General features: G+C 28.6%; 4 protein-coding genes and 1 non-coding gene across 20 annotated transcripts in view; 3 read left to right on the top strand and 2 right to left on the bottom strand.

Annotated features, from left to right (window-relative positions):
* Positions 1 to 3696, bottom strand: part of LOC119601857 (dynamin) — a 43700-nt gene extending 40004 nt beyond the window's left edge. For 9 of the 13 annotated variants that reach the window (XM_037953062.1, XM_037953067.1, XM_037953063.1 and 6 more), the window contains exon 1: positions 2202 to 2705. In XM_037953062.1, the coding sequence (XP_037808990.1) occupies positions 2202 to 2347 (146 nt within the window). In that variant the 5' untranslated portion in view covers positions 2348 to 2705. Of the gene's footprint in view, positions 1 to 2201; positions 2706 to 3488 lie in introns of those variants that run through there. The other 4 variants (XM_037953059.1, XM_037953057.1, XM_037953058.1 and 1 more) reach the window with 4 other exon arrangements.
* Positions 3697 to 5153: 1457 nt separating this feature from the next.
* LOC119601867 (60S acidic ribosomal protein P2) lies at positions 5154 to 6596 on the top strand. The gene is made up of 3 exons (XM_037953094.1): positions 5154 to 5293; positions 5526 to 5937; positions 6363 to 6596. The coding sequence occupies exon 2, from the start codon at positions 5527 to 5529 to the stop codon at positions 5866 to 5868; it is 342 nt and encodes a 113-aa protein (XP_037809022.1). The 5' UTR covers positions 5154 to 5293; position 5526; the 3' UTR covers positions 5869 to 5937; positions 6363 to 6596.
* Positions 6213 to 6290, top strand: LOC119601873. Its single transcript, XR_005231271.1, has one exon. It is a non-coding gene; the product is annotated as a small nucleolar RNA Me28S-Am982 (small nucleolar RNA).
* Positions 6597 to 8030: 1434 nt separating the features above from the next.
* Positions 8031 to 9473, top strand: LOC119601868. The gene has a single exon (XM_037953095.1). It carries the CDS (start codon positions 8147 to 8149, stop codon positions 9383 to 9385), a length of 1239 nt encoding a protein of 412 aa, XP_037809023.1. The 5' UTR covers positions 8031 to 8146; the 3' UTR covers positions 9386 to 9473.
* Positions 9474 to 17164: 7691 nt separating this feature from the next.
* On the bottom strand, positions 17165 to 26316 carry LOC119601866 (protein abrupt). 4 transcript variants are annotated; one of them, XM_037953089.1, is made up of 3 exons: positions 25890 to 26316; positions 18450 to 20084; positions 17165 to 17439 (listed from the first exon to the last, which is right to left on the bottom strand). In XM_037953089.1, exon 2 carries the CDS (start codon positions 19876 to 19878, stop codon positions 18508 to 18510), a length of 1371 nt encoding a protein of 456 aa, XP_037809017.1. In that variant the 5' UTR covers positions 19879 to 20084; positions 25890 to 26316; the 3' UTR covers positions 17165 to 17439; positions 18450 to 18507. The 4 variants fall into 4 exon arrangements, with proteins under 4 accessions (XP_037809017.1, XP_037809021.1, XP_037809019.1 ...); XM_037953093.1 differs by lacking the exon at positions 25890 to 26316 and adding an exon at positions 24817 to 24835; XM_037953091.1 differs by lacking the exon at positions 25890 to 26316 and adding an exon at positions 21227 to 21388.
* Between the last annotated feature and the right edge of the window lie 415 nt (positions 26317 to 26731).

The raw sequence follows: 26731 nt of genomic DNA, 5'->3' as shown, positions 1-26731 counted from the left end.
CTCTATACAAAAGTTATTGATAACTTGACTTCTCTATAGACAAGTTATCGATAACTTGACTATATAGAATAGTAATCGATAACTTGACTTCTCTATAGAAAAATTGCCGATAACATGACCTCTCATAGAAAAGTTGTCGATAACTTGACATCTCTATAGAAATCTTGTCGATAACTTGACTTCTCTATAGAAAAGTTGTCGATAACATGACTGTTCTATATAAAAAGTTATCGATAACATGACTTCTCTATAGAAAAATTGTCGATAACATGACTTTTCTATAGAAAAGTTATCGATAACTTGGCTTCTGTAAAGAAAAATTATCGATGACTTGACTTCTCGATAGAATAGTTATCGATAACTGGACATCTCTTCTCTTCTATGTAGTTCTGTTCTAGTTCGGATCTAGTTCTGTTGTAGTTCTGTTATAGTTCTGTTATAGTTCTGTTCTAGATCTGTTCTAGATCTGTTCTAGTTCTGTTCTAGTTCTGTTCTAGTTCTGTTCTAGTTCTGTTCTAGTTCTGTTCTAGTTCTGTTCTAGTACTGTTCTAGTTCTGTTCTAGTTCTGTTCTAGTTTTGTTCTAATTGTGTTCTTGTTCTGTTCTAGTTGTGTTCTAGTTGTGTTCTAGTTGTGTTCTAGTTGTGTTCTAGTTCTGTTCTAGTTCTGTTCTAGTTCTGTTCTAGTTCTGTTCTAGTTCTGTTCTAGTTCTGTTCTAGTTCTGTTCTAGTTCTGTTCTAGTTCTGTTCTAGTTCTGTTCTAGTTCTGTTCTAGTTCTGTTCTAGTTCTGTTCTAGTTCTGTTCTAGTCCTGTTCTAGTTCTGTTCTAGTTCTGTTCTAGTTCTGTTCTAGTTCTGTTCTAGTTCTGTTCTAGTTCTGTTCTAGTTCTGTTCTAGTTCTGTTCTAGTTCTGTTCTAGTTCTGTCTAGTTCTGTTCTAGTTCTGCTCTAGTTCTGTTCTAGTTCTGTTCTAGTTCTGTTCTAGTTCTGTTCTAGTTCTGTTCTAGTTCTGTTCTAGTTCTGTTCTATTTCTGTTCTAGTTCTGTTCTAGTTCTGTTCTAGTTCTGTTCTAGTTCTGTTCTAGTTCTGTTCTAGTCCTGTTCTAGTTCTGTTCTAGTTCTGTTCTAGATCTGCTGTAGTTCTGTTCTAGTTCGTATTTAATTCTGTTCTACATCTTATCTATGTTGTTCTAGTTCTGTTCTAAATCAGTTCTATATTCTATTTATAAAAAATGTATTTGTTGGGCGAAACTTTGTGCAAATATTATATAAAATGACAAAAATGAACAAAAATGTTATTATGTAAAACAAAACATTTAATTATTCCAAAAATATTGAATGATTCTTATGTTTTGTATCTTCTTCTATAAACCAGTTTTATATACTTTGTCCTAAATGTATAAAAAAATATTAATGTATTGCCAAAATCAATAAACAAACTACAAAAAGAAATAGCAAAGAAAAAAGCAACAAAAAAGTAATTTATGATCTTTCTTAAAGATGACGTTTAATAATTCAAGTATTGCTTTGTTATAAATGGTTTCAATATATTGAATAAAGTTAAAGACCTCCAGACATAGCCAAATAACGATTTTAAACCCAGAAGTCCTTACATACATAGAAGAATTTACGGATTGAAAAATATTAACAAAGACCTAAAAGACTTTTTAAAATCGTGACTATAAATTAATTATTTATACAATTTTAATATTTTTAAGCAATTTATTTAGAAAATTTTCTAATTTTTATTAAAAAGCTAAAAATTTATTAATCAACCCTACAATTTGTTATGGAAACACCCATAGTGTTTGTTAAAAAAAAAACGTTAACTTTGCTTAAAGGACAAGTACAAAAGCAACAAAACTATACTGAAAAAAATGAGAGCATTACAAAAAGAACAAGAAGAAGAATCAATGAAAGAAAATGTCAAGTAGAGAGAGCAGCAGCAAGAATTTTCAGCAGGAAAATTGCCATTGATTTTTCACCAAACAATATCACATTTGATTGTTGTATTTGGCATTGGCTTAGAAAAAAACAACAACTACCCGAAAAATAACTAGATACGACATGTTAACGTAAGGAAAAACTGGGGGCGGAGTCTAAGAGAAAAACCCTCAACGATAACATTGATTATTTCAAGAAAGAAAGAAAAAAAATCGTTTATATAAAACAGCAATAATATCCTGATTTCATAAGACAATACTTACTTGCCCACAAAGTTTTCCAAGACGGAACTTTTACCGGCCGATTGACCACCTACCACCGCTATCTGGGGCAGATCTAGCTGCATGTGCACGCCCAGTTGGGTGAAGGCATCCTGCAGCTTATTAACAATAGGAATTAAATTCTCCATGTTGAGGATGTTATTGAAGCAATCAAAAGACTAGGTTTTCTTTTAATTTTTTCTTTTTTTTTTTGTAAAAAAAAAGCCAACAAGAAAATTTCCAACACCTTAAAAAGGTGTCAGAAATTTTTGTTCTAACTTCACTTGGTAATTCGTAGGTTTTTTTATTTTATGTTTTTCTACACTTTTTTTTATAAATTTTTATTTCTTTTTTACTTTAGGTATTTGTTACTACAATAAAAAGACGTTTAATTAATAAATTGTTTAAATTAACACTTCTTTTTTTACATAAATTTGGATTTTTTACAATTTTTTTCACTGAGTTTTAAATCTTTGGTATCTATCAGGTTTACGAATCGTTACACGACTAAAATTTCGATTTTTTTCATTTATTCTCTTTGCTTTTGATTAACATTCAATTTTACTACGTTTTTTGCTTTATGAGGGTTTTTCTTGGCCTCTTCTCTGGTCTGCTTTGTATTTTACTCCACTTCCAATAAGAATTTCCGAAAAAAGTCAGACAGACGTAAAAAGAAAAACAAAAGAATGTCAGATAGAAAATAATGACAATTGTCAAAATTACTCAAACCGAAAAAACACACACAGAAAAAATGGAACACAAATCTCTGTTTTAACAAATTATTGGTTTATTTTCATTATTTACACCCCAAATTAGCTAATAATATTAATTAATTTTTAATAAATTATTTAATAGTTTATCTTTTTCTATAAATCAACATAAATTTATTTAATGTGAGTCATTCATAACGGCGACGACTCATCATTAGCCACATACAATGCATTTGCCAGACAGAGAGAGTGAGACAAGAAAATACACTCAAAAACAAGTGTTAAAAACAGGGTTGTTTCTAAAAAACAGCAAGAAAAAACAGAGATGTTCTTTTTCACATATAAAAAAAATGCCATGAAAACTTATAAAATCTTGTTAATTAATAAAAATTAACGAAATTAACTGCAAAATTTAACAAATTCAAATAAAAAACTTTAAATTTAAACAATTTCTTCACAATTTAAACAATTCTTTTAATTTCTAATAGTTTTAATTATTATTTAAACGTCATTTTCTTTTTTTGCACTTCTTTTTTTTGCAAATTTTTTAAGGTCACTTTTTTCTTATTAAATAAATTACAATTTTATAATTATGTACACTCTATACTTTTCTTTTTATTTAACTATCAACTTCTTTGGAATGTAAACTAAAACTTTATTGTATTTTGCAACAATTTTCTAAGAGTTTTATAACATTTTTCTTAAAAAGAAAAACTCCGTTTAAGATTTTTTTCTTCCCAAGGAAGCAAGCAGCGTAAAAATCAATTTTTGACTGAGCCTACAGCACATAACAAAGCCAAGTAAAGTTTTCAGTAACGGCGTTACACTTGTTAAGTGACAGCGCCGTCTTTACAAAAAAAAACTCAACCGGCTAAATAAAATGATGTAGCATAAAAATTTAAATTTTAGATGGAAAAATTTAATAAAATTAAACAAATTACATAGAATTTTATGAAAAATAATTGCTATTTCGAAATTGTATGATAATAATTTAAAATTAAACAGTTTTTAAAGAGCTAGATATAAAAATGTGGCGGCGGCTAGTTGTCTTTAAAACGGCGTAAGCTTCTATTGAGTAGAAAATAAAACGAATAAGGAAAACAATGAAATTCCAAATAATATTACAAATAGGTACTTTTTCTAGAAAAAAGTACCAAATACAGCTATTTTTTAATATTCAGCAAATTTTTATGAAATAAGTATTTAAAAATATTTATTTATATTTTTGTTATAAAAAGTGAAAAAAATAAATTTTTCTTTGAAAATTGTTTTATTTTTATTTTAACACTCAATACTTCTTGATATATTATAAAGAAACGGTTTATTCAACTAGCTGAATATTTCAATTAATATAAAAAGAGTTAAAAATGTAGTAAAAAGAGAAAAAGTTGTTATTAAGCTAGCTGAATTTGCTGAAACTAAGCAAAAATACGTTTTAAAAATCTAATTCAGCAAGCTGAATAGCTAGATAAATTTAAAGTTTAAGTAAAAAAACAATAATAATCTTAGGAAAATATTTATAAAATAACTGTATAAAAGTTAATTTTGCAACTTGTATAAAATAACTTAAAAAATATACTGCAATAATAAAAAAAATCTAAAAATTATGGCTTTTCAGCTACCTAATTGGTGAAATTAATCATTCAAACAACTATTCTTTGTTAAATTGTCTTAAAAATCTTATTCAGCTACATTCAGTTACATATAGACAGATTTTTTTATTAAAAATTATTATTTCTTCAGAAAATTTATAAAATTACTTTTATTTACATAGCTAGCTAAATACTATAAAAATGTAATTCATCTGGTCGAATGGTAAAATAAGACAACTTTTTTACTTTCACTATTTGCAAAAAAACTAAAAAAATATATAATATATTTTAAGTAAATGCAAAATAATATTTAATACAACGGGCGAATACCAAAAGAATATTAAAAAAATGATATTGTATTATTCCAAATTTTTTGTAAATAGAATTGGAATCGATTTTTTGTTAAAAAGTAGAATTTTTAATGATAATTTTAAAAAATCAACTTAAAACATGATTATTTAAAAATAGTATTGAACAAATTGAATTTTTTTTATTTTACCATAATTTTTCAACAATTTCTTTAACAAAATTTACATAAAAATATAAAATTTTATTAAAAAAACACATTATTACCTTAAAGAAACACTGTTTTATCTCACGGCCTTACCATTTAACAACTGCAGCCAACTTCGTTGTAAACAATTACTGTTCAATATTAAAGTATATGTCAGAAAGCGGAAGTTACCTACAAATGTCAACTAGCTGACAGCTTTCTTTTCGTTCTAAATTTTTTAAACGAAAGTTGTGTTTTTTCTTGTGCTGTACGCGTTTCGTGTCAAAACTAAGGCTTAAAGTATGTAAATTTTATTAAAAAAATAGAGAAATAAGATTAAAATAATAATTGAAAGTGTTTTAAAGAATATTAAAAGAAATAAAAGTGTTTTTATGAAAAGATGTTAAAGATAAATAAAGCTTAAAAAAGCAGCATGTGAAAAAGAAAAGAGAAAAATTGTGATTTATAGACAAAATTGTTGTTAATTTTGTGAAATTTATTAATTTTTCTGTTGATATGGTTTTTCTTGTAGAATGCGTTACGTGGCTGCATACATGTTGGCTGTTCTCGGCGGTTTGGAAGCCCCCAAAAATGCTGATATCGAAAAGATCCTCAGCTCTGTTGGTATTGAAGCTGACAGCGAACGTTTGACCAAAGTTGTCAGCGAATTGACTGGCAAGTCCATCGAAGAATTGATCGCCTCCGGTCGCGACAAATTGTCTTCCATGCCCGTCGGTGGTGCTGCTGCCGCTGCTGCTGCTCCCGCCGCTGGTGGTGAAGCCGCTGGCAAGAAGGAAGAAGCCAAGAAAGAAGAAAAGAAGAAGGAAGAATCCGAATCTGAAGATGACGATATGGGTTTCGGTCTTTTCGATTAAACATCTTGAAATCGCCACCATTAACATCCACCACAACTTGGTCTGCAACGTGCAAAAGCTTGTCAAAAGGTGAGTGTTGTTTGTGTGTGAGTCATGTTAGTATAAATAAGGGGGGTAAATGGGGGGGCGACTTGTTTGTTGTTTTGGTTTTGATCAGAAATGTAAACAAATCTTTCTTTAATCCGGTTTGTTATCTATTCAAGCTTAAAAATGTAAACATTTTATCAAAATTTAGTTTGTTTATAAATCTTTTGTAAACATTTATTAAGATTTATTAAGATATTTTCCGAAAAAATCTAGTAAATTTAGTTTTATTCCTAAATTTTCTTAGATTTTTGGGTAATTTTTCATGATGAACAAAACTTACACCATCTTTCGACTGTACATTCATTGATGCTATATAAGTTTTACTGATTTTTTTTATAAAATTTTTTAAAATCTTACATTTTTGTAAATTGTTGGTCTAATATACATTTTTCTTTTTTCTCTTTTAGCCTCTTCAACCAAACAGCTTGGTTTTCTACCCCAGCTCATTCCTTACCCAACCAGCCTTCATTACAGCCGGTTTAAAACAATTTGACGATTTTCTTTTTGCCAAAGAATTTAAGATAATTGTTTAAATTTTAAACCTGTACAAAATTTTGTATTTTAAAAAAAAATGAGAGTTTTATTTCTGTGAAATAAAACTGTAGAATAAATTGCAAGTTTTTACACGTTAAAGAAAAAAATTCTATAAATTTGTATAAGTTTTAAATAGTTTTGTTTAGATCAAAGATTTTTTTCAAAAATCTTTTTGGAAATTTCAAAATTTAGTTCATTTCTAGGTTAGGTTTTGTTTTTTATTGGGAAATTTCAGCTTTTTTTAGGGTAAATTTGGATGATTAATTGGATTACTGGAGGAATTTGGCTGACATTCTACAAGCTGTCTTTAAACAAAAGGTAAGTTTTATTCAAAATTTTCTTTATTTTAAATTCTTTTTAATGATGATCATAATCATTACCATCTTTCGACTGTACTAACGTTGATGTTAACTTTTTAACTGATTTTCATTACAAAAGAATAACTTTTCAAAAATTATACAAAATTACTAATAAATTTATTTTTGTTTATTTTCAAATTACAGCCAAAATGAAGCAAAATCTTTGAAACCTATAGAAGCAATCAAGAAATGCAGCCCGGGCCATCTAAAAGTTTCAAGAATCATTTGTATTTTATAAATTTTTAATATTTTTTACAGAATTTTAAAACTTTGGAAAACATTTTAATAAAAATTTAAATAAAAAATAAAAATTTGTTTGTATTTTATTGACAAAATGTTTGTTTTTGTTGCAATACCTGCAGAAATTGTATTGTTTTTGAAAAAGTCTTCAGACGTTATGAATAATTTCCCCGAAGAAAAGCTCTCCTATGAAAATCAAAAAAATTAAAAAAGAAGATGCTAGAATAAGAGTTATTTGATGTGCAATTCCTACTAACAGACAGTATAATCGGCAGTAGAGCGGTACTATTGGCGCATTTTCCCACAATTGGTTAGGGAGTTTTACATAAATAGAAATATTTTTTAAATGATAAAGAGGAATATTAGCTTAACGCCCAACTAGGAACGAAGATAAAGAACCTTTAAATAGAGAACCCTTCTAATTGGAATGCAATTAAAAGAATAATATTTAATTTTTTTTAGGTTAAAAAATTTTGAAATAAATATAAATAATTTCTAAAATTATAACAATTTTTTTATAAAATTTGGCAGAAATAAAGTGCAAACATAGCTGAATTATTTTTGAAAACCTAACGGCCATTAGGAAACAAATCCATATTCATATACACAAAGTAGTTAAACTTTTTATTAAAAATAAAAGAAAAGCCAAAACTAATTTTAACATACCGCCAATGTAATTGAGTAGGAATAGTATTTTATTATTGAACTATGTAATAATAAAAGTAATTATTATTGAAATTAAACACAAATTAGTTGATTTTTTAAAATAACCTTTAATTTGTTTAACTAATGGAACAAAAGGACAACAATTGTCAAAACATAAACAAAACGAAAAAACAAACACTTTACAACACTTTTAGTGAAAACAAACACTTAACAACACTTTTTTACTGCAACAAAACAGCTGTAAAGGTAAACAAACCCCCCTCTCACACTCCCACCCGCAAACAAATCAACACAAGAATAGAAAACCACACACCACAGTATTTGTGGTTTTATTTATTATAAAATATACTAAATAACTAAATTTTACTATAAACAAAGAAACTAAAACAAAAATGTTACGAAATCAAGGAAAAAGTAAACCAATAATAAAACTCTTAATTCCCGCCTCGCAAACACCACAACAACCGAGATTAATTCATGTGCAAAATCATGTTCTCTACAACAAAAATACTGCCATTTTTCGCCAAGGAAAAATAATGGGTAAACTTTTTGGAGATCGTGTTAGTGGCAGTAAAAAACGTTGGTTTCCCTCCACGGAATCTTCACAACCCGGCAGTAATAGTGTTATGTTTAAACAATCACAATTTGGCAAAAAACCCAATGGAGGAGGCAAAAATGCCACACGCCGCATGACTGTTTTAAATAAATTGTTTATGAAACATGTAACAGATCTCATGGCCACCGGGGAAATATCGGACACCATATTGGGCAAGGGATTGCAAGTGTCTAGAGTGAAAATTTCCCAGGATTTTGCTTATGTTAATGTATTTTGGTTGTCTACCGGCGAACCAGGGAAAGATGCTTTGCTGGAGCACGAATTACAACGTTGCTCGGGTTTGTTGAGACATGAACTCTCACAGCTGGGACTAATGGGTGTAGTGCCGCGTATTAAGTTTGTTAAGGATAAGTTATATACAAATATGAATCAAGTAGAGGCTTTGTTGAAAAATATGGATTTTGGTGCAGAGGAAGAGGAAGAAAAAGAGGGAAAAGAAGATATAGATTATTTAAATAAACATGCGGCAGAAACTATGAAGCAAGAGTTTTATGGTGCCGGTAACTTAGAAAATAAACCCAAAATTTTGGAAATTAAAGAAGAAAACCAAGAAAATTTACTTAAACTGCCAGAAATAGATGCAAATGTACCCGAAATGAGGCATGATGTTTTGGGTTTAGACCATAAAGGTATTATGTTGAAGATTTTAACAAAAATGCGTAAATCTACACAGGCCTGGGATCAACATTTACAAAATCAATCTACCGAGATGGATCATACAACTACCTCCTCTATACCCTCTACCTCCTTTGAGCAATTAAACAAAATAAATGAAAAATTAGCTAAGGCGGCTGCTAATTCTGAGAAATTTGAGGCTTTTCTAGCTAAACGTAAGGAGAGACGTAATACTCCGGAACGTAAAAAGTTTAGAGAATCCGATCATCATATTTATGATGAATATGCTGGAGAACAAGGCGATTATGCCGACTTGGTATTGAGCACACGTCAGCGGCAGCTATTTGAGGCTGAAGATTATTTGCCGGAGGATGAAGTAGAGGATAGAAAATATAAGTAGTAGTGTTATTAATTAGTTACTTAAGATGAAATGTTACTATTTTATTGTATTTGTTTATTAAGACTTTAATAAATATTGTTGTTAAAAACTAAGGAAAATCAATAATAGAAGAAATAGATTAATAAATGAGCTGTTGTGTAATCTAGAGAGTACTCTATGGTGTAGTTAATGGACTAGTCTGTTGTCTAGTTGAGTTTGTAGTGTCTTTGAAAGTTCATTCATTACCTTTTCTAGTTTTTATCCCCAATTTCAAACTCTTTTTCTTTGTTTATATTTTGTTCTCTTAATAGTTGTTCTCGTTTTTTTATTGAAAATATTTTTTTTTTTTTACTTTTTTTAATTTATATTTTTCTTATATAATACAAGTTTTTTATATTTAATTATCTGTTTCAGTTAATTTTTTACAATTTTAAATTTGCTGCGCGTTTCAAAATGTTATTTTTTAATTATTAACTAAGGTGTTTTGTTCGGATGTTTTTAAACTGCTTTGAGGTTATGTTTTAAATAAAGCAAAGTTATTTTGAGAAAATAAGTTTAAAAAGATTAAAAAAAAAAAACTTAATATGAAAGGAAAAGATAAAAGTTAACTGGACTAATACAGAACTAGAAATGATCTGGAACAGAACTGAACTAGAATAGAATTAGAACAGAGCTAGAACAGAACTAGAACAGATCTAGAACATAATTAGAACTGAACTGATCTAAAACTGAACTGAATTGCAACTGAACTAGAACAGAATTAGAACTAAACTAGAACAGAACTAAACCTGTACTGGAAATGAACTAGAACTGATTTAAAACTGAACTGGACCTGAATTACAACTGAACCAGAACAGAACTAGAACTGTACAGGAAATGAACTAGAACAGAACTAGGACACAACTTTGGCAGAAGCAGAACTGAACTAGAAATGAACTATAACTGAATTAGAACAGAACTATAACTGAACTAGGACTGAACAAGAACTGAACTAGAACTGAACTAGAACTGAATTAGAACTGAACTAGAACTGAGTTAGAACTAAAGTAGAACTGAACTAGTACTGAACTATTACTGAGGTAGAATGAACTAGAACTGAACTGAACTAGGGCAGAAATAGAACTGAACTAGAACAGAACTATGTATAACTGAACTAGAACTGAACGAGAACAGAATTAGAACTGACCTAGAACTAAACTAGAACTGAAGTAAAACTGAACTAGAACCGAACTAGAACTGAACTAGAACTAAACTAGAACTCAACTAGAACAGAAATAGAACTGACCTTGAACTGAACTAGAACTAGTACTGAATTAGAACTGAACTAGAACTGAATTAGAACTGAACTAGAACTAAACTAGAACTGAACTAGAACTGAAATAGAACTGAACTATAACTGAACTAGAACTGAACTAGAACTGAACTAAACTAGAACTAAACTAGAACTGAACTAGAACAGAACTAGAACAGATCTAGAACAGAACAAGAACTGACCTTGAACTGAACTAGAACTGGCCTTGAACTGAACTAAAACTGAACTTGAACTAGAACTGAACTTGAACTATAACTGAACTAGAACTGAACTAGAACAGAACTAGAACAGAACTAGAACAGAACTAGAACAGAACTAGAACAGAACTAGAACAGATCTAGAACAGAACTAGAACTGACCTTGAACTGAACTAGAACTGACCTTGAACTGTCCTAGAACTGAACTAGAACTGAACTTGAACTAGAACTGAACTTGAACTAGAACTGAACTAGAACTGAACTAGAACTGAACTAGAACTGAACTAGAACTGAACTAGAACTGAACTAGAACTGAACTAGAACTGAACTAGAACTGAACTAGAACTGAACTAGAAATGAACTAGAACTGAACTAGAACTAAACTAGGGCAGAAATAGAACTGAACTAGAACTATGTATAACTGAACTAGAACTGACCTTGAACTGAACGAGAACAGAATTAGAACTGAACTAGAACTGAACTAGAACAGAACTAGAACCGAACTAGAACTGAACTAGAACTGAACTAAAACTGAACTAGAACAGAACTAGAACTGAACTAGAACTGAACTAGAATGAACTAGAACTGAACTAGAACTGAACTAGAACTGAACTAGAACTGAACTAGAACTGAACTAGAACTGAACTAGAACTGAACTAGAACTGAACTAGAACTCAACTAGAACAGAAATAGAACTGACCTTGAACTGAACTAGAACTGAACTGAATTAGAACTGAACTAGAACTAAACTAGAACTGAACTAGAACTGTACTAGAACTGAACTAGAACTGAACTAGAACTGAAATAGAACTGAACTAGAACTGAAACAGAACTGAACTAGAACTAAACTAGAACTGAACTAGAACTGAACTAGAACTGAACTAGAACTAAACTAGAACTGAACTAGAACTGTACTAGAACTGAACTAGAACTGAACTAGAACTGAACTAGAACTGAACTAGAACTGAATTAGAACAGAACTAGAACAGAACTAGAGCAGAACTAGAACAGAACTAGAACAGAACTAGAACAGAACTAGAACAGAACTAGAACTGAACTAGAACAGAAATAGAACTGACCTTGAACTGAACTAGAACTGAATTAGAACTGAACTAGAACTAAACTAGAACTGAACTACAACTGAACTAGAACTGAACTAGAACCAAACTAGAACTGAACTAGAACTGAACTAGAACTGAATTAGAACTGAACTAGAACTGAACTAGAACTGAACTAGAACTGAACTAGAACTGAACTAGAACTGAACTAGAACTGAATTAGAACAGAACTAGAGCAGAACTAGAGCAGAACTAGAACAGAACTAGAACAGAACTAGAACTGAACTAGAACTGAACTAGAACTGAACTAGAACTGAACTAGAACAGAACTAGAACAGAACTAGAATAGAGCTGAACTGACCATGAACTGAACTAGAACTGACCTTGAACTGAACTAGAACTGACCTTGAACTGACCTTGAACTGACCTAGAACTGAACTAGGACTGAACTAGAACTAGAACTGTACTAGAACTAAACTAGAACTGAAATAGAACTGAACTAGAACAGAACTAGAACAGAACTAGAGCAGAACTAGAACTAGAACAGAACTGGAACAGAACTAGAGCAGAACTAGAACAGAACTGGAACAGAACTAGAACAGAACTAGAACAGAACTGGAACAGAACTATAACTGAAATAGAACTGATTTATAAAGAATATTTTGAATTTTTTTAAATTTCTTTTTAAATTATTAAAACTTCAGTAATTTGTTTCCTTTCTTTTTTAAATTTGTCTTTTGTTTAACTTATTTTTGCAGTCATATTAACAAATTTTATTTTAATTGCTCTTTTCAACAGTTATTTTAACAGTTTTTTATTTAAATTTGTGTATTTTCTTTATAATAAATGGCTTTTTTAAATGTTTTATATAATTATTTCTTTCTTTTTTTCTTGTTACGAGGTATATAATTCTTTTTTTTTAATATTTGTTAATGATTTGTTGTTTATTTTTATTTGTTATGTTTTAAGAGAGTTTTTCTATTATTTACTTAAGGCTGTAATGAAGTTATTTTCTTTTTTGTGAGTTTGTTTTGTATAAAAAAAAATCTTATAAAATTATAAAAAATTAAAAAAATTAACTTATTTATAAAACTTATAAACTAAATGGCAATACAAGTCTTTTCGTTAAAAAAAATAGTAAAAATAATATAAATATTAAGAGAAGAGTTGTTTGTTTGGTTTAGAGGGGGAGAAGGGTGAGTAGGTTGAGAAGGAGTTTTTAGATTTGTGTAACACAAATTGTACTTGAATTTAAAAAAAATAATAATAAATTAGTAATAAAATTAAAAATAAAACAAAGTAATAACTTTGTTAAGTTTTAAATTAAAATAAAAATAAATTAAGTTTTGTTTTATAGTTTAAATTTAAAAAAATGTTAAATAAATTAATAATTAATAAATGCAGAATTGGTAAAAATTGTTGCAACAAAAAGTTGTTTTTTGTTAAATAAAACAAATTTTATAAAAATTGAAATAATTTAAAAATTTAAAAAAAATATATATATAATTTTTCCTTTTTGCATTGTTTATTTGTACAGTTTTTGTTTCAGAAATAATATTTATGTTTATTTTTAATTTAATTTTTAATTTTACTTAAAAATTATTGATTGTTTTTTTCATGTTATTTTTTTGTAAAAAATATAGTTTTTTTTTTCTGTTTTGTCTTTTTTTTTTTAAATAAAAAAACAAATCTTATTTTAAATAAATATATTACGAAGCAGCATTTTTTTTTTGTATATTTTTGTTGTATTTTTTTATGTTTTATTAATAAAGTTAATTAATTAATGACTTAAGCTTCACCTCATCATAATGATTTAGAGTGTAAGTAAGTGTGTTAAATAGGAAACCTATGAAAACTGAAGCATTTAATAAGGATTTTAAGCGAAAAAAAGTGAGGAAAATTTTGTTTAGAAAAGAATTCATTGAAAAGACGCTAAAAAGTCCCACTGTGAAAAGTATTTTCTTTAAAAAATCGACAGGCCAAAACATTTGGTTACATATTTTCTTTATAAAATTACAGTCCCAAAGTTTGTGTTACATCTATTTTAAAGTCTATTCTATAGTTTAGTCTGGTCTAGTCTGTAGTCGAGTATATAGACTAGTCTATAGTAGAGTAAATAGACAAGTCTGTAGTCGAGTATATAGACTAGGGTCTATTCGAGCATACAGACTAGTTTGTAGTCGAGTATATAGAATATTCTGTAGTCTAGTCTGCAGACTAGCCTGTAGTCGAGTATGTAATCTAGTCAATAGGCTAGTCTGTAGTCCATTCTATAGACAAGTCTGTAGTCTATATTCTATAGACTAGTCGGTAGTCTAGTCTATAGACTAGTCAGAAGTCTAGTCTATAGACTAGTCAGAAGTCTAGTCTATGGACTAGTCAGTAGTCTAGTCTATAGACTAGTCAGTAGTCTAGTCTATAGACTAATCAGCAGTCTAGTATATAGACTAGTCAGCAGTCTAGTATATAGACTAGTCAGCAGTCTAGTATATAGACTAGTCTGTAGACCAGTCAGTATTCTAGTCTGTAGACCAGTCAGTATTCTAGTCTATAGACTAGTCAGTAGTCTAGTCTATAGACTAGTCTGTAGTCTAGTCCGTAGACTAGTCTCTGGTCTGGTCTATAGACTAGTCTATAGACTACTCTGTAGTCTATTCTATAGACTAGACGGTTTTCTAGTCTGAAGTCTAGTTTACAGAGCAGTCTATAGTCTAGTCTATTGTCTAATATATAGTCTTGTCTATAGTCTAGTCTATAGTCTAGTCTATAGTATAGTCTATAGTCTAGTCTATAGTCTAGTCTATAGTATAGTCTATAGTCTAGTCTATAGTCTAGTCTATAGTATAGTCTATAGTCTAGTCTATAGTATAGTCTATAGTCTAGTCTATAGTCTAGTCTATAGTCTAGTCTATAGTATAGTCTAGTCTATAGTCTAGTCTATAGTCTAGTCTATAGCCTAGTCTATAGTGTAATCTATAGTCTAGTCTATAGTCTAGTCTATAGTCTAGTCTATAGTCTAGTCTATAGTCTAGTCTAGTCTATAGTCTAGTCTATAGTCTAGTCTAGTCTAGTCTATAGTCTAGTCTATAGTCTAGTCTATAGTCTAGTCTAGTCTATAGTCTAGTCTATAGTCTAGTCTATAGTCTAGTCTATAGTCTAGTCTATAGTCTAGTCTAGTCTATAGTCTAGTCTATAGTATAGTATAGTCTAGTCTATAGTCTAGTCTATAGTCTAGTTTATAGCCTAGTCTATAGTCTAGTCTATAGTCTAGTTTATAGTCTAGTCTATAGTCTAGTCTATAGTCTAGTCTATAGTCTAGTCTATAGTCTAGTCTATAGTCTGGTCTATAGTCTAGTCTATAGTCTGGTCTATAGTCTAGTCTATAGTCTAGTCCATAGTCTAGTCTATAGTCTAGTCTATAGCCTAGTCTATAGCCAAGTTTATAGTCTAGTCTATAGTCTAGTCTATAGTCTAGTCTATAGTCTAGTCTATAGCCTAGTCTATAGCCTAGTCTATAGCCTAGTTCATAGTCTAGTCTATAGTTTAGTCTAGTCAACAGTTTAGTCTAGTCTACAGTTTAGTTTAGTCTATAGTCTAGTCTATAGCCTAGTCTATAGTGTAATCTATAGTCTAGTCTATAGTAAAGTCTAGTCTAGTCTATAGTATAGTCTAGTTTATAGTCTAGGCTATAGTCTAGTCTATAGTCTAGTCTTTAGTCTAGTCTATAGTCTAGTCTATAGTCTACTCTATAGTCTAGTCTATAGTGTAATCTATAGTCTAGTATATAGTCTAGTCTATAGTCTAGTCCATATTCTAGTCTATAGTCTAGTCCATATTCTAGTCTATAGTCTAGTCTTTAGTCTAGTCTATAGTCTAGTCTATAGTTTAATCTAGTCTATAGTCTAGTCTGTAGTCTAGTCTATAGTCTAGTCTATAGTCTAGTCTATAGTCTAGTCTATAGTCTAGTCTATAGTCTAGTCTATAGTCTAGTCTATAGTCTAGTCTATAGTCTAGTCTATAGTCTAGTCTATAGTCTAGTCTATAGTCTAGTCTATAGTCTAGTCTATAGTCTAGTCTATAGTCTAGTCTATAGTCTAGTCTATAGTCTAGTCTATAGTCTAGTCTATAGTCTAGTCTATAGTCTAGTCTATAGTCTAGTCTATAGTCTAGTCTATAGTCTAGTCTATAGTCTAGTCTATAGTCTAGTCTATAGTCTAGTCTATAGTCTAGTCTATAGTCTAGTCTATAGTCTAGTCTATAGTCTAGTCTATAGTCTAGTCTATAGTCTAGTCTATAGTCTAGTCTATAGTCTAGTCTATAGTCTAGTCTATAGTCTAGTCTATAGTCTAGTCTATAGTCTAGTCTATAGTCTAGTCTATAGTCTAGTCTATAGTCTAGTCTATAGTCTAGTCTATAGTCTAGTCTATAGTCTAGTCTATAGTCTAGTCTATAGTCTAGTCTATAGTCTAGTCTATAGTCTAGTCTATAGTCTAGTCTATAGTCTAGTCTATAGTCTAGTCTATAGTCTAGTCTAGTCTAGTCTATAGTCTAGTCTATAGTCTAGTCTATAGTCTAGTCTAGTCTAGTCTATAGTCTAGTCTATAGTCTAGTCTATATTCTAGTCTATAGTCTAGTCTATAGTCTAGTCCATAGTGTAGTCTATAGTCTAGTCCATAGTGTAGTCTATAGTCTAGTCCATAGTGCAGCCTTTAGTCTAGTCCATAGTGTAGCCTTTAGTCTAGTGTATAGTCTAGTCTATAGTTGTGTACATAGTCTAGCCTTTAGTCTATTATATAGTCTAGTCTATTGTCTACTTATTTTTAAAGAAAATTCTCTTCCCTTTTACATTCATCTCTTATTTTTCACTACTTTTTCAATATTTTCTTAAAGAAAATTTTAAAAGTAGTTTAATACCTTTAAAGCTTTTAAAAAAAGCTCTTTTCTTAAACAAATTTTCACCAATTCTAACGCTTAAAATTATATTATTAGATATTTAATTAAGTGTTCATTTGTATAAAATGTGTATTTAAATACTAAATATACTGACTGGCTTAATAATAATAAATATGTATATAAAAATTAAATTAAAAAATTAAATTAAAAAAGAAATTAAATAAAATAAAAATTAAATTAAAAAAAAGCTTAATGTTAAGCCTAGTAAAATATATAATTATATTAAAGAAAAGCTTAGAAGGAGTTTAATTTACAAAAAGTTTGAGTAAAAATAATGAGCTTATCGTATTAAGAGAGTTAGAGAGTAACTTATTTTTGTGGCAATTTTTTTCTTTCTTCTTAATTACTAAATATTTATAATACATCTGTTAGAGAGCTTTTATTATTTATACATTCTTACAATTTTGTAGCTTTTCTTTTGCTTAATAATATAAAAAAAAGCTAAAAGCTTATAATTTGTTATAGATTCTGTTTGTTTTTTATTAAAGATATTTTTTTTTTTCGTTTTTTCTTGAATATTTGTGTTCTGTTTTTAATGTAAAGTTCGTTTAATGTCTAAAAAAAAGGAAATACAAATATTTTATAAATTATTTTTATATTAATACTTATCGATTTTGTTAAAAGAAAAGCTTTCTAAAGTTAATAAGGATCATACATTGCGAAAAAGAAAAGTTTGATAAAGCTTTGATTCGATTTTTGAAATCACTTTTCTTAGGAAAAGTTTACCGGATTCTGAGAAACTTTTAATTAGAAAAGTTTTTCCAGCTCTGAGCAACTTTTTGCTAGAAAAGTTGTTCAAAATCTCAGCAACTTCTTACTAGAAAAGATGTTCAGATTTTAAGCAACTTTTTACATGAAAAGTGATTCACACTTTTACTAGAAAAGTTGTTTGGACCCTGAGCAACTATATACTACAAAAGTTGTTCAGATTTTGAGCAACTTTTTACTAGAAAAGTTGTTCAGATTCCGAGCATTTTTTTACTAAAAAAGTTGTTTAGACTCCAAGCAACTTTTTACATGAAAAGTTCTTTAGATTATAGGCAACTTTCTTGCTACAAATGATGACCAGACTCTGAGCAATATTTTACCAGAAAAGTTGTTTACACTCTGAGCAACTTTTTACTAGAAGAGTTGTTCTTATTTTGAGCAACTTCCACATTCAGAGCAACTTTTTACTAGAAAACTTTTTAGAAAAGTTCAGGTTCAGAGAAACTCTTTACTTAAGGTTCTGAAAAAGAGCTTTAAAAGCTTTAGCAAAGATCCTTTTTGAAAAAATATTAATTCGTTGACTGTATGCAGTCGCAAATGATCACTCCCGCCTTAAGACTTTGGAGATAGCTTGAGTCTTAGGAGCATTTTTCTTAAATAATTCTTCTGTATCAAATAAAACTTTTTTAAGTCTTATGTTTAAGCTTATCTAAGCTTTATAAATTAACTTTTTTTGTTTCATAAATTTTATGAAAATTGAAAAAAAAAAATCATAATTAAATATAATTAATAAGTATTGGCTTGTTCTTGTAACTACATTAGTAAATAATTATTATGTTTTAGTTTTAAAAACTCACAACTTTAGTTTTAGCGGCCTATAAGAGAGGAGAGACCCCTTTTCTCCTTAATATTTCCTTAAACCAAATGCGCGGTACCAGGTTCCATTTTATAGCCCATTAAATGATAAGGAGCCTCACCAAATTGCGCTGCACTAGGACTATCGGCACGTTTAATTTGAGCCAAAGCTTGAGACATAACAGCGGCTGCATTGGCGGCGGCTGCTGCTCCAGACATATTTAAACCAGACATAGCACCTCCGGTATTGGAAGCACCCCGGCCACGTTTACGTTTGGGTAAAATGCCTTTGCGTGCCATATAGAAACGTATTGTGGAAACGGGTATATTAAACATATTACTAACCGTTTGGAAGGTCTGACCTTTGGACACACATTTGGCCGCCTGTTCTAAAGACTCTTCCGAACGGCGTATGCGCCTAAGGGAGCAGTTATTATCCATAGATTGTAGCATAGAGTTATTGGCGGTGGAATCATGTTCTGAATCAGCCATGGCACCACCAAAACTATCATCCTCATCATGGGCCACGTAGTTATGATCTTCTTCGACAGTGGAATCCATATGATGAGGCATTAAGTGGCCGGTGGGTGGTGCTGACGTGGCTGTATTGGCATTTTGACTATTTTCATAGTGTTCATAGGCATTTGAAGTGGATTCATCGCCAGAGTCATTAGGGGCAAATGTAGAAGCAGCCACGGCCGCCAAAGCCAAAGGATTTCTCATTATGGTTTTAAGATTAGCAGGATTTAAAACTTGTAGATTTTGTGAAAGTGTTGAGTGATTTGAAGAGTGTGATGGTGTGCTGGTGGGTTCCTTTTTAATAACAATTTGCTGTTGTTGCTGCTGTTGCAGTTGTTGTTGTTGCTGTTGTGCTGCATTTGTCTGTATAGTACTGGCGGCTGTGGCGGTTGTAGTTGTTGTAGAATTAGTGGCTGTATCCTCCTCATCTTCATTACTATCCGCCGTTGTATTGGAGGCCATATTGTTGTTATTATTATTGTTATTAGAACTTGCCACATTAACCTTGCCACTCATGGCTTTCAGCTGATTAAGATTTAGAGCAGCATCCGAACCATACAATCCTCTGATGCGCAACTGTTCGGCACATCTTAGCAGTTGCGGCAAACCTGCCTGGGTAACATTTACCTCACCTTTATACATAAAATCCACCAAGGCCTGTATCTCCCATAACTTAATTTCTGAGGGTAAAATAATGACAGGATGTTTACAGGGATTTTCCGCCAAAATACTTTCAAAATAGGAAGAACAGGCAGCCAAAACTAAACGATGACAATGCACCTGATGTCCTTCACAAGCTAATGTGACATCTACAAAACGTTGACCGGCTAAAAGCTGGGGAAATGCTGCTCCTATACTGCCCAAATGACTGTTCCAGCGTACACAAAACTCCTGGCGATGTGAAGGTGTCATTTTGCTCGCGACCACAATGTGCTGGAGTTTTCCTTGTTATTCGTAAAGAAATTAAAAGTTTATATCGTTTTAAAATAGAAGACTAGTTTTGGAAGATTTGTTGTTTCGTTTTTTCTCGTTTTTGTTGTTGTTGCTAATATTTGCTTAATTCAGTCCAGCAAACGGAAGTTTTTTAACAAAGTTTGAAAGAGTTTATATTAAATTACCTAAAATGAAAGAAAAAACAGAAGTATCAATATAAAACCCTTAAAATTTATAAAAACTAAAATTTTCAAACTAAATTTTTAAATTAAGAAATTATTTTAAAGGTTATGTTGAAAAATTTCGTTAATAAAACCAATAAAAGAGGAATTAAAACTGTCAAGGGTTGCAAAACTTATAAGCAATATAAAACAGTTTTCATTTTTTACATAAACCTTATAATAAAAAAACTAACTTTGAGGTTAGGTTGAAAAATTTTGTTAAATATTAAGATTTTTTTAAAAATTAAAGCTGTAAGCTGTTGCTTGATTAACAAGTAATAAAATTAAATAAAAATTTGCTTAAAAATTCTCTAAATTTTGAGGTTAGTTTTTCTAAAATTATAAAAATAATTAAATACGCCAAGTATTTACAACTGTCAAATTGTATCAAAATTGTTTAGATTTAAGTGAAGTTCTAATGTTTCAATTCTAATTAAAATAAACAAAAATAAATTTGAGGTTATGTTGAAAATTTGGCTTAAACATACGAATTTTTTAAAAATTAAAACTGTAGTTTAAATTTTTCATAAAAAGGAGTGGACAATGTTTAAAAATTTTAAATTTAAAGCTAAATTTCAGAAATTAAATTTGAGGTTAGTTTGATTTTTTTTTTTTTTTTTTGATTTCTCAAGGAATTGTTAATAAAATATTAAGTGAAGTTAAAAGCTATAGGTACCTAGGTATAAGGGAAAAGTTTAGTTTAAAAGTGTCTATTAATTTAGAAATAATATATTTTTTTTAAAGTTTGGAGGGAATTTGAAAATCTTAGCAACGGAAACAAGAAAAATATTATATTTTATGAAAGAAGTGGGTTTTATGTGCCTATTTTAATTAAAATTATGCTAAAGTTTTAAAATTTTTAGTTAGGTTTTATTTTTGTAAGGTTTTTTAAAATAGTTTTGAAGTCTTTTAAGAACAAAGAAACTTATTTGCATTTGTTTTGAATTAAACGTTTAATTTTCAAGAAAATTTTCTATTAGTTACATAAAAAACCTTGATAAATATTAAACCCCTAAGGATCATTAATGAGTTTTGTTATAAAAATGATTCATTATTCGTATAAATAGTAAAATTTTGTAATAAAACCAAATTAATCTTACACATACACAAGTTTATTATAGAACAACTTCAGAAAAAAGGAATAGTAAAGAAAATCTATAATAAATATACTTTTTAGACACACTCTACTTTATTTTATTAACAATAATTATTATACTCCGTCTTGTATTTTAAACAAATGACGCCAGGAAGACACAAAGACAAATACTAAAAGGTAATATTGAAAATTTACAGCAGTCGCAGCAGCAGCAACAACAAAAAATAAAATAATAATAAAAAGAATAATAACAACAACAACAAAATATACCACATAAAAATACTGCAGAAAAATAGCTTAAAAGAACAATTTTTGAACACTGTACTTAATATACAATATAAAAAAAGAATTATTATAAAAAAAAAAACAAACAAAAACAAGGAGAAGCAGCAAAAAAAAAAACTAAAAATTTACACTTATACATTTAACATAACCTACACACGGATTTTGCTCAAACATACACACACACACTTAGGCACAAACATATAAATAAACTAAAAACAAAAACTAAAAAAAAAGTTAATAACAAAAAAACAAGAAATCCTCAGGAAAATATAATAAAAAAAAAAAACATTAAGAACAACAACAACATAAAATGTTGTTGCTGTTTGGTATAAACATTTTAAGAGCCTTTAAAAAAAAAAGTATCAACGAATAAGAAGGAGAGATGCTTAAAATGACAGAACACAGGAGTGAGTGAGAGGTTAAATAAAATAAAAACATAAAAATTTAACAAACAAAAAAAGGAGCTTGCTTGTGTTTTTATACAACAACAACGTGAAAAAATTAAACATTTATTATAATATTCCTTGTTGTTTTTCTTTTTTTTTCTGCACAATAGCAAAATATATAAAATACAACAACAAAAATAATAACAGAGAGCGAGAGCAGCTAGCAAGAAGAGCAAGAAAATAAACAAACAAGGCAAAAAAAAAACAAAACAAGATTCTTAACAGTGTTACCATAAGGTTAAAAATATAGGAATATAAAAGGAAATAAACTAAGCGCAAGTTTGTGTTTAGAAAAATTTCTCAGTAACGTTTTTATTTAGATTCTGAGCAACTTTATGTTGGAAAACGTCGATTCAAAGAAGAAACTTATTAAACAAGAAACAAATGTATGTTTTTTGAAAAGTTGGTAAATTTCTAAGCAACTTTTAGTTAGAAAAGTTGATCAAATTCTGAGCAACTTTTTGTTAGAAAAGTTTATCACCATTTGAGCCAATTTCTATTAGAAAAATCGATCACCATCTGAGCAAATTTCTATTAGAAAAATTGATCACAATCTGAGCAAATTTTGATTAGAAAAATTAAACAGATTTTATTAGAAAACATTATCAAATTTTAACAGCTTTTTGTTAAACAACTTCATCAGATTCTTCGCACCTTTTTGTTAGAAATGTTGATCAGATTTCAAGTAACATTTTGCTGCAGAAGTTAATCGGATTCTGAGCAACTTTATGTTAGAAATCTTCGTCGCTTTTAAGAAGAAATTGAAAATATTCTCAATAACTTTAAAATTCTAAACAACATTTTGTTAGAGAAGATGATCACAATCTGAGTAACTTATTTTTAGAAAACTTGAGCAGATTCTGAGCAAATTTTTACTAGAAAAGTTGATCAGATTCTGTGTAACTTTTTGTCAGAAAATTGTATCATATTTTAAACAATTCTCAACATAAACATTGACCAGTTCAAGACTAGGGTAACACTGCAATTTACACTACTATTAACTGAGAGTGTATCCGGAAAGTGTGGTATACAAAATGGAATTGAACCAGCAAAGTAGTGTATTAATAGAGAATAGCTAACCTTTGATTACAATTACGAACGCCAGCGACAAACGTTAAACTACAGGACATGATTTTAGATTTAATATAAACAATACAAAAAGCTAAATTATTTTAAGAATTTTATTATTTAAGATTTTTTTACTCAATAATACTCCACTTTAATAAAATGTTAAAGAAAAAAAGTTGTGGAAATATTATATACTTTTTTATAAATCCCTTAAAAGGTTTAACTTTTTACTTTAACACTAAAATTTATTAAATCGTTTTGTCGTCTGTATCGCCAATTGTAAACTAATTATATATATTGCGAAAAAAAATTCTAAAGTCTACTTGTGCGACCGCATGTAGACAGGAAATAAGCAAGAAAACGTAAGAAATAAAGAACAATTTTTTTTTTTCGCTTAAAATATATATTTTTTTCTGTGCTAATATTACTGCTGGTATATGGTATTTATACATATACAACTTGCCCAGGAGAGTGGAGGTTTAAAACAAATTTTTATTGTCATATACAATTTTCAAGATATTTTTTTGTTGCAAAATTTTTAGTACATTTATTTGGCTCTTCAAAGTTTTTAAACTTTAATTAGAAATTAATTAGTTGGGTGGGGTATTTAATATAATGCAGATACTTTTTTTCCACAAAGAGCGAAAGTTGGGGGATTTTTTCTATATTAAAGTAATTAATGCAGTTTGTTGTTGATGAGGGTTTGAGAATAAAATATGGACACAAAGAAATTATGGACAAATTTCTTTGTTTCATTAAAATAAAGTTCGTGGGGATGCTTTTCTTCTTCATATCATGGCAAAAATAACGTAATGTTAAGATTTTTTTTTGCATATTTGACTAAAACAGATAAATCATAACAAAAATTGCTTCAAAATGAATGTATTTTTAAGATTTAAGAAGATAAATTAAAAAAACAATAATTTTTTTAATAATATGTTAAATTTTAAAAAATTATAAAAATAATTTCGAAAAAATGTCTATTTATAGGAATTAACTAAAAATTAAAACTGACAAAATTTGCTAATAAAATGTAGTACCCAAAGCAATTTTAATTTTTCATTTTAATCTTTAATAGCAAATTTCAACTTTAAGGTTAGGTCGAAAAAAATCCTTAAACATTAACATTTTATTAAAATGAAAACTGTTTTAAGGCGAAATGTTAAATTTTTAATTAAATTTGAGGTTATGTTTTAAAAAAATTGCCTAATAATTTATATTTCATAAAATTTAAAACTGTAAGTTAGGTCTTTTAAGGTGAGAAACATAAAGCCATTCGAATTTTGAATTTATACTTTAAATTTCAAAAACTTAACTTGAGTTTTGTTAAAAAATCAATTTAATCAATTTAAAATTAGTTTAATACTTTAAATTTAAAGAAAATAAAAACTGTCAAATGTTTGTAACTTTAGGGAGGGCATCATGGTATTTTTATTTTCAAATTTAATTCAAAATTATAATATCAAACTTTGAGGTTAGGTTGAAAAAGTTGCTTAAAAATTAATATTTTTAGGAAATATTTATTGACAATAGCACTCGTAGTTTAATAACTATTAACTACCACAAAAATTTCATATAAAAAACAAAAAAATCAAAAATTAACTTTGAGGTTAAGTTTAGAAAAATTTTAAAAATTAAAATACCTATTTCTTTACTTGAAGTTTCTTAACATTTTTGTATATTTTAGATTTGTTAGAAAGTTTTTTTTATGAAATTTTCTTATTTTTGTAATAAATATGTAGTTATTTATTTTTAAACACACCCATACCCATAAATTATAATAATTAGATTTTTTCCTTACGTTTTTTTTTTGTGGTACTGCGCGCGTCCTTTATAATTTTAGTTTGTTTATGTGTGTGTGTAGTAGTAAATTTTATTTCTTTGTTTAATTGAAAATCGTTAAAATATAACAAAAAAAAAAAAGAAACATTTGTAAATAACAAAAAAAAAAACATACTTCAAGTTAAACATAAAGAGCGGGGAAATAATATTATAGAAAAAAATAACACACTTGCCAAAAAAATATAAAAGAGATGCCACATAAACGAAATAAACAAGATAAAAATTGGGGAAAAGGACTTGACAGTTACTATAGGAGAAAAAATCAACATATATGAAAGAAATTTTAACAAAAAGGATTAATTACTGATAGAATTTTACTTAAATTACTTTCAAATTTCATAAAAAATAACAAATTTTAGCTTTAAGTTTGTTAAGTTTAGGTTAATGAGTAAATTTTTTTTAAATTCTGGGAGTTGGGCTGTGTTTTAGAGGAATTTTCTTTAACACTAAAGTAATTAGTAATTTTTAACAATGTGGCAGCCTGATTTATAACATTGCCACTCATTCGCTCATTTCAACTCAATGTTTGGTACTCACTCTCCCTCTCTGCCATTGCCATTATTCGCTGAAACGCTATGAAATTACTGGAACATAACATCGCGCAAAAAAAAAAGAAAAACAAAACGAAGAAGCAGCAAAAAACAAACAAAACAAAAACTCTAATAAAAACAAAAGGAGTATTTGTTGTTTTTTTTTCAATGTATTTGTGAGAACTACTACTATTTTAATAAATTGCTTGCTGTTAATGAAGAGCACAGAAAAAGATATGCAAAATCTAACAACAAAAACCAACTGAAAAAGAAGCAAGACAATAACAACATCAAGGCAGGAGACAAAAAAAGAAGTATCTTTTTGTTTGAGTTTTATTTTCCTACTTAAATGGGGGGTCATTACTAAAAATGGATGCTAAAAATGGTTTATTAAACAGGAAAATATTAAGTAATGGATAGCCTAACAAAGCTTACAATTAAAAAGATTTGTATAAAAAAACTTTTTAATTTGTAAAAGATTTTTGCCTTGGTTTTAACTTACCCTTTTGTCTTTTAATTTTGTTAATAATTATAAAATGTTTGACTTTTGTGTTTTTCTGATAATTTTGTCACTTTTCTAATGTTTTCTCTTATATAAACTTAAAATTTCTTTTATTTTTTAAATTTAAGGTTTTATTTTGTAAAATTTCCTTTTTTAACTCAAATTTTAAAACAAATCACTATAAAATTATTGATTTTTCTCTTAATATAGTTTCTTTCTTTATGTATTACCAGTATATTATTTAATTACACACGCGGTCTTTCGAGTCGTTCGCTCCTTTTTCGCGTCGCACTATTGTTAAAATGTTTAACAAAAAATCTTCTTCATTTTCACAACGTTTACTTAAATTTTTTGTTTGTTTTTTGTTGTTGTTGGCTGCTTGGCGTTTTCTTGTTGTTTCTTTTTCTTTTGCACAATTTTTCATACCAACAACAGCAACAACAAGCAGCAGCTCTCTTGCATTTTGTTTATACTTCTAGTTCAATTTGTTCCTTTATTTACCGCAAGCGCGTTCTATTCTAGTTTGTTTCCAACGAAAATAGTGTTATCAATATACAAAACAAGAAACTCGCTACAATTTTTGAAAATAACGTTAAAATATCAAAATAAAACCCCAAATTGGCCACACTGCTATAAACAGTCAATCACAAAGTTGCCAAAAATTGCTAAACTGCATTATTATAGAGATGCCATATTATGTGCTATAAAAATCGCTTAATTTTAATAATATCTAGGGTTTTTTGGAAAAATTTGAGAATGTATATTAAAAAAGATTTAATTAAGGAAAACAGATTTAATTAAAGAAAAAAATTTCGTAATTCAAAAACTTTTTTTTGCTGAAG

Source organism: Lucilia sericata, unplaced genomic scaffold (assembly GCF_015586225.1).
Source record: "Lucilia sericata isolate MDLA Ls3-8-SP2 unplaced genomic scaffold, ASM1558622v1 Contig000194F_arrow, whole genome shotgun sequence".
NCBI lineage: Eukaryota > Metazoa > Arthropoda > Insecta > Diptera > Calliphoridae > Lucilia > Lucilia sericata.
The sequence above is the reverse complement of the archived record's forward strand: the minus strand, read 5'-3'. Positions and strand labels throughout refer to the sequence as shown.